Source organism: Lissotriton vulgaris, chromosome 7 (genome assembly GCF_964263255.1).
Source record: "Lissotriton vulgaris chromosome 7, aLisVul1.2, whole genome shotgun sequence".
Lineage (NCBI taxonomy): Eukaryota > Metazoa > Chordata > Amphibia > Caudata > Salamandridae > Lissotriton > Lissotriton vulgaris.
Genome location: NC_141695.1, coordinates 1,319,562,802 through 1,319,581,424, shown reverse-complemented (window position 1 = coordinate 1,319,581,424; position 18,623 = coordinate 1,319,562,802). Strand labels below are relative to the sequence as shown.

Genomic DNA, 18,623 nt, shown 5'->3' with positions numbered 1-18,623 from the left:
GTACCTTTGCGCCGAGCGTAGCAGGATTATACGTTCACCACTTGGAAAAATGGAAAATTCTCAACGCCTCAAACCCTCACAAACATCATGTGAGCCTTTGGAAAAGGTATATCGATGATGTCCTTCTCATTTGGGAAGGTACGGAGATAGAGGCACAAGCATTCTTGGTTTGGCTATACCAGCAAGACCCCTTTCTCAAATTCACTCACACCATGAGTAGGTCAGAATTAGTGTTTCTGGATTTAAACATCATGGTCAATGGATTGTCTCTCAGTACTACGACGCACTTCAAACCAACTGCAAGAAATTGCCTGTTAGTGTTCGATAGTTTTCATCCGAGACATTTAAAAGAGAACTTACCCTTTGGCCAGTTTTTGAGACTGAGACGAAATTGTAGTTCTAAAGAGGATTTCAACCAACAAGCGAGTGACCTGACGAAAAAACTACTGGATAGACATTATCCAGCACATTTGGTGAAAAAAGCAAAGAAACGAGCTGCTAATAACAATGGGGAAGCATTATTGGAGCCAAAGATCACTAAAGAGAACTGTGAAAAGAGACCTATTTGCATTACTACTTACAACATTGCCTCTAACAAGGTAACAAATATTGTCAGGAAACACTGGCGCACTCTGAACTGTGGGAGTCTGGACATACCAAAACCAATGTTCAGCCATAAAAGAAGTAAAAATCTGAAAGACCACCTAGTCCACACCCGTCCACAAGAAGCAAACAAAAACCCTAAACAAAGAACTATCAGTACAGTACCCACAGGACATTACCCTTGTGGCGACTGTAGTGTCTGTCATCTGACAAAAGCCACAAAAAGAATAACATTCAATAACAATATGACTTGGGAACTGAAGGACTTTACTAATTGTAATACTTCTGGAGTAGTATATATGATTACCTGCAACTGTCAACTGCATTACATAGGAATGACAACAAGAAAGGCAAGTACTAGGATAGTTGAACACAGAAGTAATATCAGACGGAAGAGAATTACAACAAAAATGATATCCCACTTCATTGAATGTAACCATACGCCCAACGATATGCAATGGGTTATTCTTGAAAGACTGTACGGACAGGACAACTTCGAACAGCGCCTTCTGAACAAAGAACAACGCTGGGTGTACAAGCTGAAAACAGATACCCAAGGCCTAAATGATAGCATCCCATGGGGCCTACTGGCAAGATAAGGGTATAAACCTAAAAACTATGTTCACTATGAGTAGTATCCATCCTGTAAAAATACCCATGGAAGAGAGATTAAGACCTTCATGTGCTAAAAACAAAGAGCTTTCGATCATTCCGTAAGTTTCTTTTATTTATAATGATTTATCCCTTTGTAATAGAATATTTTGTGATAGGTCTCTGTCAGCCTTTCTTCAACCTGATCTCAGAACCCCCTATACTGATTTATAAATAATCTGTCAGTACAATATCAACTTGGTTGGTAATCAAAATAACCCCTAAAAACTAGAATTACCTTATCCCTAGAAATGAGTAGCTCTTATTGCATAACATAAGCACATGAGTCTAAAATTACCATATATATATCCATCTAATACACTGAGGTTAGTGATGCTTCAATATAAGTCAATGGTTACTTAGACTAGCTGGCAATAACGACACTATCCGTTTTTGCCACCCAAATTATGTCAAAATATCAGTAAGTGTACCTACTTAGGCAAAACAGCTTTATAACCCCTATGTGTATACAAGATCAATCTCCTAATATTTATAATGATCGGATATTTAGCCCGAAAATTCAAAGATGGCTGCCGTCTGATTCCAATACGAGTGGCCTTCTTCGAATCACATACGCGGTCTAGTTTCTCACCAGGAAACAAGACGAACACCGGGAAGTATAACACTCACTTCTCCCGGCGTGAGAAAGCGATCGCCGGTCTCTAAGGGGAGCCGAGTAGGTTTACCGCCGAGATGACACCTTGTAACAAGTAAGATCTCCCTAGCTATCGGAATAGAAAAGTGACATTCGGAACGCGTTTTTCGAAGCGCGTGAGGCTTCGTTATTGAAACATTTTGGAAGCCATAACAGTCTCTAATTATTCTACCACTAGGTGATTACGGGGATAAATGTCCTTCCCGCGATTGACCATGAGGTTCAGTGCAACCTTTTAAAAAGTATGAATTCTTCCTCTATATGTTTGTTCTGTCTGTTTTGTTATGTGTTTGGACCCACAGACCATGCCACAAGTGTGTTGGTTGTTTTTTTTAAACATAGCCACAGATAATGCACGCAGGGTGCTCCTTCATATATGGGGATCACTCGGTTTTGAAAAATGAGTGTGTGGAATGGGTGAAGGTGTACATACACTATCACTAAGGAGTTCATTGAGATACCAATTTAATGGAAAATGCTATTCCTGATATGATAACATCATGTGATAAAAGGATATTGTACAATTAACATTGGAAGTATTTTTTCTCCACAGATTTACAAAAGAATTGCAAAGATAAGAGTATGTATATTCTAATATTAATATAGGCATACCTTTCACTTTTTGTTTTTGTTTTGGAGTGGCACTCACAGGGCTGGACCCTGTTGTAGTCCTGAAGAAGAGCTGTGGGGTACAGTTCGAAACTAGTTGACGACACGTTTACTAGACACTGTGTTCCATAATAGAGCCAGTTTCCCTAGTAAATCACCCCATTTTTAATATATCCACTAGGGGCCGGAATAAAGGTAGTTTAACCCACTAGTAGGATATTTTTAATTCTTTCACTCCACTCCAATTTTTTCCCCTTTCTCTCACACTACATGACACATAGTCTTCAGATAAAAGTGCTCCTTCGCAATCGCGATAGTCGCAGCACGCCTCAACCCGCAGCTGGGTTGAGAAGCCCCAATGATGAAGCATGTCACCGTGAGGAAACTCCGGTGAGTGAGGGGACTATAAAGAAAAAGTTTTCATTCCCTTTCCTGTTTCTGAAACAGACCTTAAGGTGTCGTGTTCCAGAAGTTAGCCAGGTTCTCTGGATCTGAATTTTTCAGATCTTTTTTGACTAAGTTAAAATCTCCACCCATTACCACCTTGTAGTCAGTCGGCAACTGACCCAGAAAGGACACAAGATCTTCCAGTGTGGTGGACTCCGCCGTTGGACCAACTGGGCGGGAATAAACATTTATGAATGCCAGTTTGGGGGCGCCCGGCCAATTTAGTACAACACACTGGATGTCATGAGAGGACGTTGCTAGGGTTTCCGCTGTGCAACCAATGTGACACGCTATCCACACTGCCAGACCACCCGAGGGCCTTCCCTTGCCATTCCAGGTAGCCTGGATTTCAAATGTTGCGTAGCCAATTTTGGGCACGGGTTCCCTCGCCCATGTCTCTTGAAAGAGACAGATGTCGCTATTTGTTATTAGGGAGTCCCAGTCATCAGTGTATATCTTATTGGCAATGCCTGCAACATTCCATGACAAGACCATCAGGGCTCCAGGAGGAGAATGCAATGTGGGTCCCTGCTCCCCTGTATTATCACTAACACTGTTTACAAGCGAGATAGGGATCCCTGGAGGAGCAGATGGACTGTGGTTAGATATGACTGAGAGGATTTGGGTCGTGCCATGGGAGTCACTTGGGATCTGGAGAGGGGAGTTTGCACCAGATGAATGTGATTTAACATCTTGTGCGCTTGACCCCTCTCTGGGGCAAGATGACTAGGGGAGATGCCCAGGCGTCAATCACAGGAATCCAGACCAGAAAAAACTTCGAATCTATTGCTGACTTCCAGAGGTGTGAAAGGAAGCAAATGATCCATCCCCCCTATTTCAAGAGGATAGTCCGACCTCCTATGGTTAGTACCATAGCCCCTTTGCGGGATGGATTCCCACCCATATGCATTCTTTGGGACCATGGGGCCAGGCTGCGTTGGGAAGTAATGATTATTTTGTTTTGGACCTAAGGTTCCTGTCAGGGCCAAGGGAGGCCAGGGGCATGACAGGGGAGCTACTAGGGCTCTGGGATAGAAGTAAGTAAGGTCACACAGCATTATTGATTTGCCTAGATTCCCTGGCATCCAGCTCAAAATGTGCCTAACAGCTTCTGGATCCCTGAAGTTGATCACAATCAAGTCACCCTCAATATCTTTCTCCCGCCCCCCCAGCCAGGGGAGTCGACGCACATGCACAATGTCCCCATTAACATTACCTGGGAGTGGCCTGTTCTTAGACAGCCAGTACATGGTTTTATTTTTGAGCTGCTGTGGACCTTCTCGCTTGTCAGGGTCAAGGGTGGGAACACCCGTAAGCACCACTACATAAGGTAGTGCTTCTGGAGGAAGTTCGACCTGAGGAGTTCTACGTTTTACCACTCTACTTAGGGATTCCCTCTCTCCAGCCGGCCGCGATGGTCTTGCAGCCGTACTGTTTCCTCCCTTCGGGATGGCACCATCCGTTTGCGTGGCAAGTCGGGAAGGAATGGTGGAGGTTGTAATCCCTTGGGGATTATGGTTCGCTATTTTAGCAGGAGCATTGGACTTAGAGAATAAGGCCGCTGTGGTGGTAGTGGATGGTGTATGGGCCGCCTTGGCTGAGGTGGGTTTTAGGGAATTAGGTAAACCAACCGCAGCCAATGCTGGAGTAGAAGTGGGAAGGGCCTTCTGCTTGTCCGGCTTGTTAAGAATCGCCTGTTCCAAATTCCCCAACCGTTGTTCAATAGCCAATAATCTGTCTACAATAGGAGAAGTGAGGGTCCTGAGCAATTGCTCAAGAAGCTCCAGGGTGGGTGCGATCGGCTGAGTGTCCTCGATGTTAGCACTTGGGGGGTAGTGGCAATTGTAAGTGGTGATGTTTCTTGAGTGGTCACTAGAGTGATTGCAGGTCTGGTATCCACTGTTGATTTAGGGGCAGAAGCTACACTACCCCCTTTCCCCTTGCCGAATTCAGAGTGGCTAATTTTGCCCTTTTGGATGGAACCCCCCTTCCTCCTTCTCTTATTGGGCGGTGGACCATGAATTTTCGGGACCTCTATCTTCCTCGGTTGATTTTTGGCGATGATTTTGCCAGTATGGAGGGTAGCTGATGTAGCTTCCTGGCCTACGTCAGAATTGCAGGATGGAGAGGGAGCGAATGTGAGGGGGCTAGCTAGGGCCCTAGGTGAGAGTGGTATGGGAGAAGTGTCCCTTAAAAGTTCTGGAATTCCCTGTGTTGCGAAAGGGTCCTCAGTAATAGGGGCCACCCCAGAGCTGGATGTGGAGATATGCGGGGATAAGGTCAATGGGAGTCTAGCCTTATAACCCTCGATGGAACGACGGCGCTCCACCCTTCTCTCCGCTTGGGCTTCTTCCTTTTCAATTTCTGAGATAGATTTCTTGAAGTAATTATCTAATGTACCCTTGTAGAGGTTTCCCCCCGCAATCCCAGGTGAAGCAGTGTCCATATTGGGGGGGGATTACGCAACTGTGGGGCTTAAGCAGGAGTGTCTAATCGGAACCAGAAGGTACTTAAAGAGCTTTAGTCCTAGGGGTGATAGAAAAGAGAAAAGGAGAAAAAGCGGCCTAACCAAGCAATGGTAATACACTACTAGATAGCACAGAATGATAGAGTCAGCAACGGGTGCTACGCACCGGAAAAGAGTCAAGACTGTTTAACGCGTAGGGAACTCGGGTCTAGGGGAGAACACAATGGGAATGAAAGAGACAGGGCCCAGCCCAGCCTCTCCAGCCACCTAACGGCCACACAACGGCCCGCTCTTTGCCCGGTCTTCGCCCGCGCGCGTCCCGCGTTCGCGCTGAAGGGCGGGGATAAATGGGAGGAGGAGGAGTGGGCGGGAAGAGGCAGCAGTTGTGCGCACTGGTCCGGCGCAATCACCTATGTGATTCGCAGTCCCGCTCCCGCTGGGGTCTTCCTCGAGCTTTGCTCTGGCTCAGCAAAACCTGGGATGGAGCACGCCGGCTCCCGCTGTTACCCACGATGTACAAGTTTGTAGAGTCTGGCTTCAACAAGGCAAACCACAAGTCCCGGGTGTCAAAATGCTCCGCACACGACTGCGAGCGGCACCCGCGAAGCGGGGGCTGCGAGTCGTTTTATGCACCTTCAGGGAGGAGTGGGCGGGAAGAGGCAGCAGGTGTGCACGCTGGTCCGGCGCAATCACCTGTGTGCCTCGCAGTCCCGCTCCCGCTGGGGTTTTCCTCGAGCTTTGCTCTGGCTCAGCAAAACCTGGGATGGAGCACGCCGGCTCCCGCTGTTACCCACGATGTACAAGTTTGTAGAGTCTGGCTTCAACAAGGCAAACCACAAGTCCCGGGTCTCAAAATGCTCCGCACACGACTGCGAGCGGCTCCCGCGAAGCGGGGGCCGCGAGTCGTTTTATGCACCTTCAGGGAGGAGTGGGCGGGAAGAGGCAGCAGGTGTGCGCGCTGGTCCGGCGCAATCACCTGTGTGCCTCGCAGTCCCGCTCCCGCTGGGGTCTTCCTCGAGCTTTGCTCTGGCTCAGCAAAACCTGGGATGGAGCACGCCGGCTCCCGCTGTTACCCACGATGTACAAGTTTGTAGAGTCTGGCTTCAACAAGGCAAACCACAAGTCCCGGGTCTCAAAATGCTCCGCACACGACTGCGAGCGGCACCCTCACACTGTTGCCCCCCCCCCACACCCATACCCAAACTTCGCAGAGTAACAGCCAGCTGGCCTTTTCAGTACCTGACCCTGGCAACTACTCTCACTTCTGCTCCAGTTACTACTTACCTTTGCCATCCTGTTCCTCAAACGTGCAATTTAGTAACCAATACTTTCATTAATGTACCATATAAGAGGAGGCCAGTCACTAACTCTTGATCTTCCCCCTGAAGCTGCAGCATATGTTGTTCTCCTAGGGAAAGTTCTGACATTCCCATAACCAGATTCTGAGTCCTGGGCCAGCGTAAAGAATAAAGCCATTCAGTAGGTGGGGAATAAAACTGGCCCTATTTAAGAACCTAAAAATGGTAAAAAGGGTCGGTTAGATCGGTAGGGTAACTAAATTATTATTAAATCTCCTTCTTTAGAAGAGTTGATTTTGTGTCGTACTACTCCCAGGTTACCATCTGCACCCTCCCAACTCTCCAATTGGGCTATTTCTATCGCCCCTTAAATTCTAGAGAGGGACATGGGTCAGTCACTAAGGTTGTACCTGCCTGGTCTTAGAGCTCTATCCCCGGCTCTTTACCTACGATCATTGTTGTTCTTTGACGGAGTTGAACGATACTGACTGACAGCCAACGCACAGTGGGACTAACTCCTTGCCTTTGAGAGAGCGCAAATTTGTGTCAGAAATTGTAGGGGTGCACTATATTCATGAGTAATCAGCACCCGCATATATAGAGGATTATAATCATGTTTAAACGTGACACAGATCTATGAACCCATGTGCCAGGATTTACATAGCTGTAACGTAAAGTGTTTTGAAAATACTATTGCCATGTTAACTTAGAAATGTTGTATGCAGTGAAACATTAATTTAGTTAAAGGATGCTCGAATAGTCATTGAGGTATTTAAATGCATGTTTAGAAATTCTTTATTGTATTCATATAACGACATAGAAGTGTTCAAGTTAGAAAAGTATTCTTTTTGCTATAATGATGTAGTCCTAATGAACGAGAATGTTTGCCAACGTTAAAAATGTGATATCCTGAAACGTGCATAGGCCCAGGTGGGGAGAGAGGATTGTGTAGGCCGAACTAAGAATGTTTCTTTTAACATTAAATCATGGAAATGTCTTTCCTAGAAGGTTGCTTTAGAAAATTAATTGCAAGTAGCATGGAACTGTGAATCGATTTATGTGTGTTCCTTTGCAGGTGCAAGGTTAACTAAAGATAGTAGAGAAGGGCCCATTGCGTATGAGCGTTAGGATGGTAGTCCCAGACATGGAGGAGTGGCTGCGGAATTTAGGGAAGCAACTTCAAGAGGAGAAGACTCTGGGACCCAAGGACGTTTTTCAACGAACAAGGATGAAGATGTCGTAATGAATTTTGTTTGAAAGGTAATACCTTTGAGAGGGGCGTACCTCAGGGCGTGTCGCCCATATTGTGGGGTTTGTATTAGGGACAGCACCCCGGTAGGAGATCAGAGCAGATGCGCATGAGGGCGAAGAAAGATGCTGGGTAGGCAGAGAGCTTTCCTATGCGAGATGGGTTCTTAGGCTAAGTCCGAACAAAGTGAGTGAGCTTCTTTGGAAGCCACCACGGCTGACACCTTTGTTAGGAGGGAACTTTGCTAAGTAGGGATGTCACTTAGTATAGTGTAGGGACAGATTAACCTGGATGTATTTCTTCCTTTCTTCGATGCCTACTAAAACCCAAATTATAGCAATTCTTGCTAGCTTAGTGGTTTTAGAAATTATACTTGTGTTGTTTCTTAGTCGATTGAGACTTTTCCGTAGGATCATGTTTGTATTAGTGCCCGTTTACCTTCTGAACCTTTTACTGAGGTGTTTATATACACAACTGCTTTTGGCTTTATAATAAATCTTTAAACTTGACTTTTTGTCAGTGGTTCGTTGGGGAAAGTAATGGCGATAGTTTGAATTGATATTATGATGTTGAAAAAGATTGCCTTCTAGACTCTATGACAGATAAAAAGGTCTAGTAGACCTGTGGCGGGATTTTGGAAATGCTATTCTGACTGTAGAGATTAAAAATCTCACCTTTCCAGTTGGTAGCAGAGTAGGATGGTTTATCTTCTGGAGTGAGGGTAATCTAGAGTAGGCTAAGATTTCCCCAAGGCCCATAGAGATCTGGAGATGTGCGTCAATGGGCAGCGGACGGAGGATGGCGTTCCACGGAAAATGACGGAGAGTGACGGTGCGGCAGAAAGCAGCAGGTCGGAAAAGAGTGAGTATGAAAAGGGTCATGCGTGTTAGATTGCAGTGTGCATTGTGTTGTTGAATTGTATTGTCTAGCGGAGTTGAATGCCTGTAGTGTGAAAGGATATCAGGTTGTGAGCGCGCGCAACCGGTGAAAATCTTAAGCTCAAGGAGAGTTTAAGTGGTTCGGGTGTATCGAACACCTACAGTAATTGTCGACCATTGTCGACCATTGATAGGGGGTCATGAGGTACCATTGATCGCCCGCAGGACCGAGATAGGGGGAACGAATGTGTGAATGCGCGGGTAACGGACGCTGGTTGGAAGTTGCCGTGTGTATGTAACCTATCAGAGAAGGTCGTTGAACGGACGGACATTTGCAAAGTCGGTGACAATTACAGTTAGACTGTGGCCGTACAGTCAAAAGAAGTGGTTGCTTGGTCGGAGGTAATCATTTCAAGTGTATGATTGGGGCGCTTGCATGACCCAGAGACGAGCGGAGGAAGGAGGGGAACTGCTGCAAACGGAGGCGAGTGACGTCAGAAAGAGCCGCGCTGGGATAGGACGGCTAGTGTGGAGCCGCGCTGAGATTGGGCGGTTAGCGGGAAGCGAGTGACGTCAGGGAAGGGCCGCGCTGGGATAGGACGGTTAGAGTGAAGCCGCGCTGGGATTTGTGGATTGTCATTGTGAAGTAAACGAGCATAGTAAACAAGGAAACGTTGTGGGTTTCATCATGAAATGTTTAAAAGGATTGCGAAGTTGTTTTTCGGGAGAAAAGAGGCTAGAACCTCGGGTGGGGAAGAGGCTCCACCCGAGGATACGCCAGCCCATTACATGGCCACGAATGTTGGGTTACATATCATACTGAAGCTTGAGAACTGGTGTAAGATGACTGACGGGAGTGAGGAATTGACCTTTCCTAGGTACGGAACATTCAGATTAGAAGTGCTGTACCAGTTAAAAGCGACTATGTCTTCTTTGCGACCCTTGCCTAGACCAACACAGTTGGAAGCGTTAAATGCATGGATCAGGGCAGCCCACGAAAAAAACAGGGATAGAAGACAGGAAAGAGTGAAGAGGTCAGTTAGAGCGGTACAGGACGCGAGGTGGGATGCACTGGCCAAGAGGTGGAGAGTGCAGACCATAGAGGGAGACAGACTGTACCCATTGTTGGTCAATACAGGGGAAACGCAGAGAAAGAATACAGAGGATGATGATAGTGAAACAGAAGACAGTCTGATAGGGAGACTGTTGTCGGAGAGACCACCTCCATATAATCCAGAAGTAGAAGGGAGGTCACCACCACCAACGAGAAGGGAGACATCTGTAGTAGACGGTGGAATCCTAAGAGAGAGCGACTTAGGCCCAGTGGCGGACAGGTCAGGCTCGATGGAAGGTGAGGGGGTACCTCAACGGACCCCAGAAGCGAGAGTAGTGGGAAGATTCACAGCACAGCAGGTACACTGTGAAGAGGGGACCAGCGCTCAGAGGCTACCAGATGCTCTTACGGTACCTGTCACAATAGGTCCCATAGTGTCAGTGTACAACCCAGAACAGACACAAAACGAGAGCCTGCCACAAATAGATAGAGAAAGGAATGTCAGCGAAGATAGAAGTAATGTGGCGGACGAGTGGAACCACTGGTCCAGACCGGTAGAAAGGAGCACCCCTTTGGCAGCATCGGCAGACTCATCCAGAGAACAGGGGGGTCTAAGAGGACCGATGGATTTGAGAGGGCCACGGCCAAGACCGATCATAGAACTAAGGTCAGATCTGCAAACTTGGGAGACGATCGCGGATACCCAGAGCGACAGGTCTAGGGATGGTAATGGCACTGAAAGTCAGGAGAACAGGGGGATGTCTCACTGTACGTCTAATGGATGCAGACAGGAATGGGATCGTAGGGGGGAGGAACATAGGGAAGCGCCCCCCCCCTGCATCTACAGATAGAAGACAAGACTGGGACCGTGAAAGATGGGAGCAAGGAAGTGTTCCCCATAACACACCCGAAGAAGACAGACAAGTGAGTCAGGAATGTAAGGGGAGAGACTCGAGTGAAACCTCTAGTCAAGGCACATTAAGGGCAGCAATAAAGGCAAGGAGAATAGATGTGCTGAGACTTAAATCGGAGGTGGAGGAGATAGTGGAAGGTAAAATACCCCTGGAAAGAATAGAACATTACGAACCAGATGAACTGTTGTTTGTGGCGAAAGATGTTACTCGCAGAGCTAGGACAGCTCACGAGAAGCTAACGGAACTAGCGAACAAATACTCAGTGGATCTGACCAGGACAAGGGCTTTGCAGGGTGGCCATAGGCTGCAGTAGTCAGATCAAGAACTAGACGAGAAGAGGGCGATCGGATTAAAAACCCAAAATAGAGAACTAATAGTGGGAATCCGAACATGAATGCAACTGGACAAATGGGAGGAAAGGTGGTCAAAAAAGAAGAGTGTTAGGCGGAGCACTATAGAGACCCCTCTAGGAGCAGGGCTAATGCATGCAGAAGCATACCCCTTGAGAGAAGTAGCCCATGGAGGATATGTGCACGTACCCTGGAGTAGGGGAGATTTGGCTGCTTTCACGAATACATTCCCCAAGCTGAGAGAGAGCCCAGTAGAATGGTACAAGCAGGTAGAGAGGTTTGTCAAAATTTCGAAGGTACTATGGGTTGATTTGAACACATTGTTTGACATTGTGGTTCCGGGAGATCTGTGGGTAGCATGTAAGATCAGTGTTGAATGGCCCACAGAGGAGCCAGAACGAGACGCACTCACGAATGGACCTTCCCCGAGGGTGATGATAAAATACGAGCAGGTGATCACGTGGTTAAAAACAAAGGTGCCACCACAAGACATAGATTGGGTGAAAATAGACCGAACTAGACAAGAACCGAAGGAAACAGTTCATGAGTACTATGAGAGATTGTTGCAGATATTCAAGTAGTGCAGTGGCTTGGATGTGATGGATCCGAAGGACATGGGACAGTTTGTGTCCAAGTTTGTTTTGGGACTCAGACCCGAGATCTGCTTAATGATACAACAACATTTGATTTGTTGGCAGAACAAACCTCTAGACGAGATCCTGAGGTATGCAAGGTACTGCAGTGACGAGATAGACTCTAAGACTAAGAAGCTCAAAGATAAGCTGATGCTAGTACAGATGCAACCAGGACAGGGTCAGTCAGGAAATGGTACATTAGGGAGAAGATCGGGCGGTCAGAAAAGGGACAGCGAGGATGGTCCAAGGCCGAGGGTAGACTTGGCGACTCTAAAGAAGACAACTAGGTGTCATCAATGTCATGAGATCGGGCACTGGAGGCGCGAGTGTCCCCATAACCCAGAAAATCAGGTACAGGAAGAGGAAGAGGAGAGTCAGGCTCCTCAAGTTCCGAGATCAACAGTAGTTAAGCTCAAGGCGGCAAAAGGGGGGACTTCAGCTCCTAGAGCTCCCGTTCCCCAGCCACCAAAGATCGGAGCAGGGAACAAGGTCTACCAGCAGATGCCTCTCCTGGTCGACGGAGACGAGTACTATCACTTCGACCCAGTAACAGGGCGGTGCTTGAGTGAAGGGGAAGATTGTACCTTAGGAGCAGTGCTGGAGATAGATCAGAGAGGACCCTTTGTAGAAGCTGATGTAGCTGGACACCCCACTACCTTTCTAGTAGACACGGGCGCTACTCGTTCTACTGTACGTTCTGCGGTGGTTCCTAACTTGCCACTTTCCGGACAAACTATCCAGGTTGTAGGGGTTGCAAATAGAAGAATGACAAACCCACTGACTGAGCCAGTCCCAGTAAAAATAGGACATTTTAGGGACAATCACCAGTTTGTGGTGTGCAACTCTAGTCCTGTGTGTTTGCTGGGAAGGGATCTGTTGTGTAAACTCAATTGCACCATCTACTGTACACCTAAGGGAGTGGAGCTAGAAACAAATGATGATGATGCTGCCTTTAAGGTTGCAAACACACGTGTGTGCATAGAACTGTATCCCGCACTAACGGTGGAGGAACTCCCCTGGGATTTGAGAGAGACAGTCAGACAGGAAGTTTGGGACTTTACAGGAGAGGAGATTGGATTGATCAAGGGTGTGGAGCCAGTTAAGATTCAAGTGAGACCTAATGCAGAATTTCCAAGAACACCCCAGTACAAATTGACTCCAGAAACAATTGCGGGAATAAAGCCTGTGATTGAATCTATGATTAGACAGGGAATTCTGAAGGAAGTAATGGGCAGTCCATGTAACTCTCCGATCATGGGCTTGCAGAAGCCTAGCGGGAAGTTCAGGATTGTGCAGGACTTACGAAAGGTAAACGACATAGTTGTTCCATGTTGTGCAGTGGTACCAAATCCATCAGTGATATTGTTTCAGATTCCAGCACAGGCTGAGTGGTTCACAGTGATGGACTTGTGCGAAGCTTTCTTCTCAATACCACTACATGAGGAGAGCCAATTTCTTTTCGCTTTTAAGCTGGAGAACCGTGTGCTAACTTAGTGTCGTATCCCTCAGGGGTATACAGAGAGCCCATCGATTTTTAATCAGTTATTGAAAAGGAATCTTGAAAGTCTAGTACAGCCCCAGAACTCGGTTCTTGTACAGTACATAGACGACCTCCTTGTTGCGTCAGAGACAGAAGATGCCTGTAGAATAGACACCATCGCTTTGTTGAACCATCTGGCAGAAAATGGTCACAAGGTATCTCCCAGCAAGCTACAATACTGTCTCCCAGAAGTACAGTATTTGGGACACAGAATAGAGAAGGGAATAAGGAAGGTGTCTCCTGACAGAATAGAGGCAATAATGAAAATGATGGTGCCCTCAACGCAGAGAGAGGTCAGAATGTTCTTGGGGATGGTTGGTTACTGTCGCCAGTGGATTGCTAATTTCTCCCTGAAGGCGAAGCCCTTGCAGAAACTGACGCTCAAGGACGTGAGTGATCCGGTACCATGGGACACAGACTACATGATGGCTTTCCTTGAGTTGAGAGAAGACTTATGTCGTGCTCCGGCTCTGGGAATGCCTGATTACACCAAATTGTTTTCATTGTTTAGCTGCGAGCGAGAGGGTTGCGCGTTAGCAGTTTTAACCCAAGATCATGGAGGTGTCCGTAGACCAGTTGCTTATTTCTCGGCTACCTTAGATCCAGTAGCCGCAGCGTTGCCCGGATGTCTCAAATCCGTTGCTGCAACAGGTGTCAGCATTGAGAGATGTGAGAGCATAGTGATGGGGCATCCATTGGTGGTACATGTTCCACATTCAGTAGAACTGTTAATGACCAGGACTAAAACGCAGCACTTGACCAACAATAGGCTCACACGCTACGAGCAGGTTATACTTGCTGCGGAGAATGTGACCCTAAAGAGGTGCTCGGTTTTGAACCCTGCCACGTTGATGCCATTGCCAAATGTTTTAGATGATGATTGTGAAGACAATGACTGCCTTGAAGTGACTGAATTGTGCACCAAACCTAGACCAGACATTGTTGATGAGCCATTGGAAGACCCTGATGAAATTCTCTTTGTAGATGGCTCATGTATAAGAGACAGTGCTGGACAGTTAAGAGCGGCTTTTGCTGTTTGTACGATTCATGGGATAATCGAAGCTGCCTGCTTAGAAGGAGTACACTCCACTCAGGTGGCTGAGATAGTTGCACTGACGCGTGCCTGTTCGGCAGCCAACAAAATTCGAGTCACCATATACACCGATGGCCGATATGGATTTGGTGTGGTTCATGACTTCGGTCAGTTGTGGTCTAAAAGGGGTTACATGACATCATCAGGTTCCCCTATCAGGAATGGAGAATTTGTCAGGTTACTGCTGGAAGCTCTGCAGGGTCCAGCAGAAATCGCTGTGGTGAAGTGTACAGCACACAGCAAAGGTGCTGATTTTGTGTCCCTGGGGAACCGTTATGCGGACGAAGTTGCACGCTACTGTGCAGAACAAGCTTACTCATTTACTAATCAAGTTATTGAGGGCATGCATAAAGGGACCGAGCTAAACATGATACTTGAAGTGGCAGATACTTGGGATGAACTAAGGAAGATGCAGGAGCAAGCGTCAGATTTTGAGAAAAGAGTGTGGGTGTTCTGGGTGTACTAAAGGGGATCTGGACTTGTGGATCTCAGCAGATGGGAGAGCTGTGTTGCCAAATGAACTAATGAGCCCGATGGCTCGACAGACACATGGTCCCGTGCATTTGGGAAGGGATGCAATGATACGAGTGTTTAGGCAGACCTGGTACAATCCCAAGTTTAGAACGGCTGCGGAAGCGGTGTGTCAGAGATGTGTTACGTGTCAACAAATGAATGTTGGGAAAAGGACACCAGTCACGTTAAGTCACGTTGGGAGGTCGGGAGGTCGGGAGGGCCTTTCAACAGAATGCAACTGGATTTCATTGAAATGCCAAAGTGTAATAGCCTTAGGTATGTCTTGGTGATTGTATGTGTGTTTTCCAGATGGGTTGAGGCATACCCAACTCGTAGGTGCGATACACTCACAGTAGCAAAATTATTGTTGAGGGAGTTAGTACCTAGATTCGGGTTCCCGACCTCTTTGGAATCGGAGAGAGGGACACATTTTAACAGTGAAGTTGTGAAAATGCTGTGCTCCGCACTGAACATTGACCAGAGACTGCATTGTAGCTATCGACCAGAGGCTTCTGGCATAGTGGAGCAAATAAATGGAACCCTCAAAGCTCGAATGGCGAAAGTGTGTTCATCTACGTTCCTGAAATGGCCAGATGCTTTACCATTGGTGTTAATGAGCATGCGTAGTACACCCGACAGGAGGACAGGACTCTCACCTCATGAGGTGTTGATGGGAAGAGCTATGAGATTGCCGTCCGTTCCTTCAGCAGCCCTACTAAATATCACAGATGATCTAATTCTTGACTACTGCAAAGGACTTTCTGACGTCATCCATTCTGTGTCTCTTCAGGTGCAGACTGCTGAAATCCCGGCTTCTAGAGACCTTTGTCACGACCTATGTCCCGGTGACTGGGTCCTGGTGCGGAAGAACGTGAGGAAGAGCTGCTTGGATGTGCACTGGCGAGGGCCGTTCCAAGTTATCCTGGTGACGAACACTGCTGTAAAGTGTGGGGGATTGCCGAACTGGATCCATGCTTCTCACACCCGAAGAGTCCCAGCGCCCCTGGAAGAAACAGCTCCTCTCATTGAAGGAAATCCAGCTGTGGAGGAAGATCCACTAGAGGGGACAAGTCAAGCTGTGGGGGCGTCTGAAGAGGCTGGTAACTCATCTGACCGAGCTGAGGGAGATCACGACGGCAGTGACACAGAATCCGCCTCAGAAGAGGGAAGCTGCTGTGAAGGTGATCTCGACCCTGAAAGAGCTGAAGGCAGTGATGAGCAGGTTGTGCCGACGAGAAGCAAAGGAGTGAACAACACAGAGGCGAGTTGGCCTGAAAGGCGAAAAAGGCTGAACGTGAGGCTGACCTCTGAGAGAGATCTCGCACCTGTATCTGAAGAATCAGACCTGGAAGGGGAAAACAAAGAGTCAGAGGAAAAAGGTCCGAGGAGATCAAGGAGGGTGAGAGTACCTTGTCGAAGATACGCCACTCCGGAGTGGACCTACCCTTTGACAAATGCCAGGTGTACTGAGATCCGGGAGGGTGAGGTCGGTGCTTGTGACCGATACGACTCCCAATGTTAAGCTGGAAGTGATTCTGTTGGTACCTGGACTGGAAATTGAAGGTATACTGACAATCACGATTCCCAATCCCCCTTTCCTAAGCAAGATAAATGACTTAATCCTGAATAGACTGGTTTTTCCTACATTTGGCCCTGAGATACCTGCTTATGAATCTGTAGTCCTTCACATGGAACTCTTGGATTACGTACTTTGTGCGGTTGGAGAAAATCTCATAGTTGATCAGTAAAGACTTTGTAAATAGCTGTTGAAATTACTTAGAGCCGAGTGGAAGAAGAAGAAATTTAGGGACATCCCTTAGAGGACGGAGAAGGGTCAGGGTCGCCTGAATGCAAATGGAAATGAAGATTTGAAAGGGGATCTCTGCTTCTAGGTGTGGTTCGAGAAATTCATAAAGCCAAGGAAGAGACTTTGTGTTGCTGCTAGAAACGAATCACACTGTCTGAGACCATGGAGGCTGGGAACCCGACTCGTAGGGCAAAATGTATTATAGGCACACTTATAGGGCTAGTGATTTTCTTTATATTCTTAGTAGTTTTAGTTTCCTATTTAGCACCACAAGGGCAGGAAGCGGGGGTCGAGGGAACACCTACACCTACCATTCCCAGCCAGAAAGAGGTAAACATAGGAGCCGAGAAAGCTTTGCTAGCAGAAGAAAGCCGTAGATTACATGCAGATTTGTCCAAAGGGAACTTTGGAAAGAATGCGTATGCCAAGTTGTTGTATGAGTACATTGATGCGATGGATGCGAAAGATTGTTACGTGTGTATGCAGTTGCCAGCTTCAGTAGACGAGGGTATTAGATACCATCACCTGCCATTGACGTATGGAATTTCATGTAGTTTGCTGCTTAGCATATTTTATGGGCGGAATCATTTTGAATATTTCTTTTTGAAGTATGATGCTGTGCTACCGGAGGTCCCAAACTATAAGCATTTGAACAAGTGGGACTATTATAAGTCGGAGGATAGACTTAGATACTTTTTCATTCCAACGAAAGGAATAGACACCTCATATGCTCATCGACACAATTTGACTTGTTCATTGGCAGAGGAAGGGAAGAAGTTCATAGAACAGGTGGAAGATAGGTATCAAAAACAGAAGCAGTTGCAGGCGTCAGGCCAAGGTAAAGTGGATTGGACAGATGAGGAGAAGTTGCATAAGACAAGGGGAAGCTATGGTCCAATAGCATTGGATGAAGTACAGAAAGGGAAATTGTGTCTTCACAGGCCAAAGACGTATTATGAAAACGTGTACGTGGGCCAGACAACCTGTGAACACACTTTCACATTAGAATATTACACCAAGGATTTCCTAAAGAGTGTGATGCAAGTGATCCCTACGGTATATATTGTCTGTGGGAAAAATGCGTACGTGAGATTGCCGGATAAGTGGTATGGGACATGTTACCTGGCGATTATTTTTCCTAAGATATACCACACCGAGGACTTTGGTCTGGTAGAAGGTGGACAATTGACGAGGGTGAAGCGAGGAGAGAGTGCTGGTGCAATAGTGGGAGATGTGTTTGGAGCTGCAATACCGATGTTGGGCGTGATCTTGAATGACGTAAAGATACGGCGGTTGGCAACGGTGGTGGATGAATTGTCAATGAGTACAGCAAAATCGTTGGTGTTGATTGAGGGTGAGATGTTGTCGATAAGGGCGATGGTTTCGCAGAACCGTCTTGCCTTAGAAGTCCTCTTAGCAAAAGAGGGCGGGGTCTGTAAACTTTTAAAGGTTCAGGAATGTTGCACGTATATTCCAGATAATTCCAAGGATCTGAAGAAATATATACGTAAAATTACTGCAATTCATTATGAAATTGAGGATTTGACGCAAGAGAATGCATGGTAGAAGGTTGGCAAAGGATTTGGAAGTGTTGGAAACTGGTTTGCAAGCCTAGGTAGGAGTTTCCATGGATATGTACTGAAACCCCTTATCATCATAGTGGCATGTGTGATCGGATTATGGGGTTTATTGAGACTATACAAATGGTATAGGTCCAGTAGACTGGCAAGATCGATGAGAGCACAGGAACAGAGAATGGAGAACTTGCAAGATAATCAATATCGTAGTCTAAGGGCATTGGAGATGCTTAGGTGAGGCAACATTGCGACAGGTCCTGTGTAGCTCGGTCCCTACCTTAAG

At 46.9% G+C, this 18,623-nt stretch overlaps 1 protein-coding gene across 1 annotated transcript; it reads left to right on the top strand.

Annotated features, from left to right (window-relative positions):
• The first annotated feature begins 251 nt into the window (after window positions 1-251).
• Window positions 252-18,329, top strand: LOC147703592 (uncharacterized). Its single transcript, XM_086929520.1, has 2 exons — window positions 252-599; window positions 17,577-18,329. Exons 1-2 carry the CDS (start codon window positions 252-254, stop codon window positions 18,327-18,329), a joined length of 1,101 nt encoding a protein of 366 aa, XP_086785646.1.
• Window positions 18,330-18,623: the final 294 nt, after the last annotated feature.

What these genes read in the sequence shown, in the direction of transcription:
- LOC147703592 (XM_086929520.1), top strand. Translation starts at nt 252, where the DNA reads ATGGTCAATGGATTGTCTCTCAGTACTACGACGCACTTCAAACCAACT. An exon ending in ACAACATTGCCTCTAACAAG is followed by an intron (nt 600 to 17,576) that starts GTAACAAATATT and finishes TATCAAAAACAG; the next exon opens with AAGCAGTTGCAGGCGTCAGG.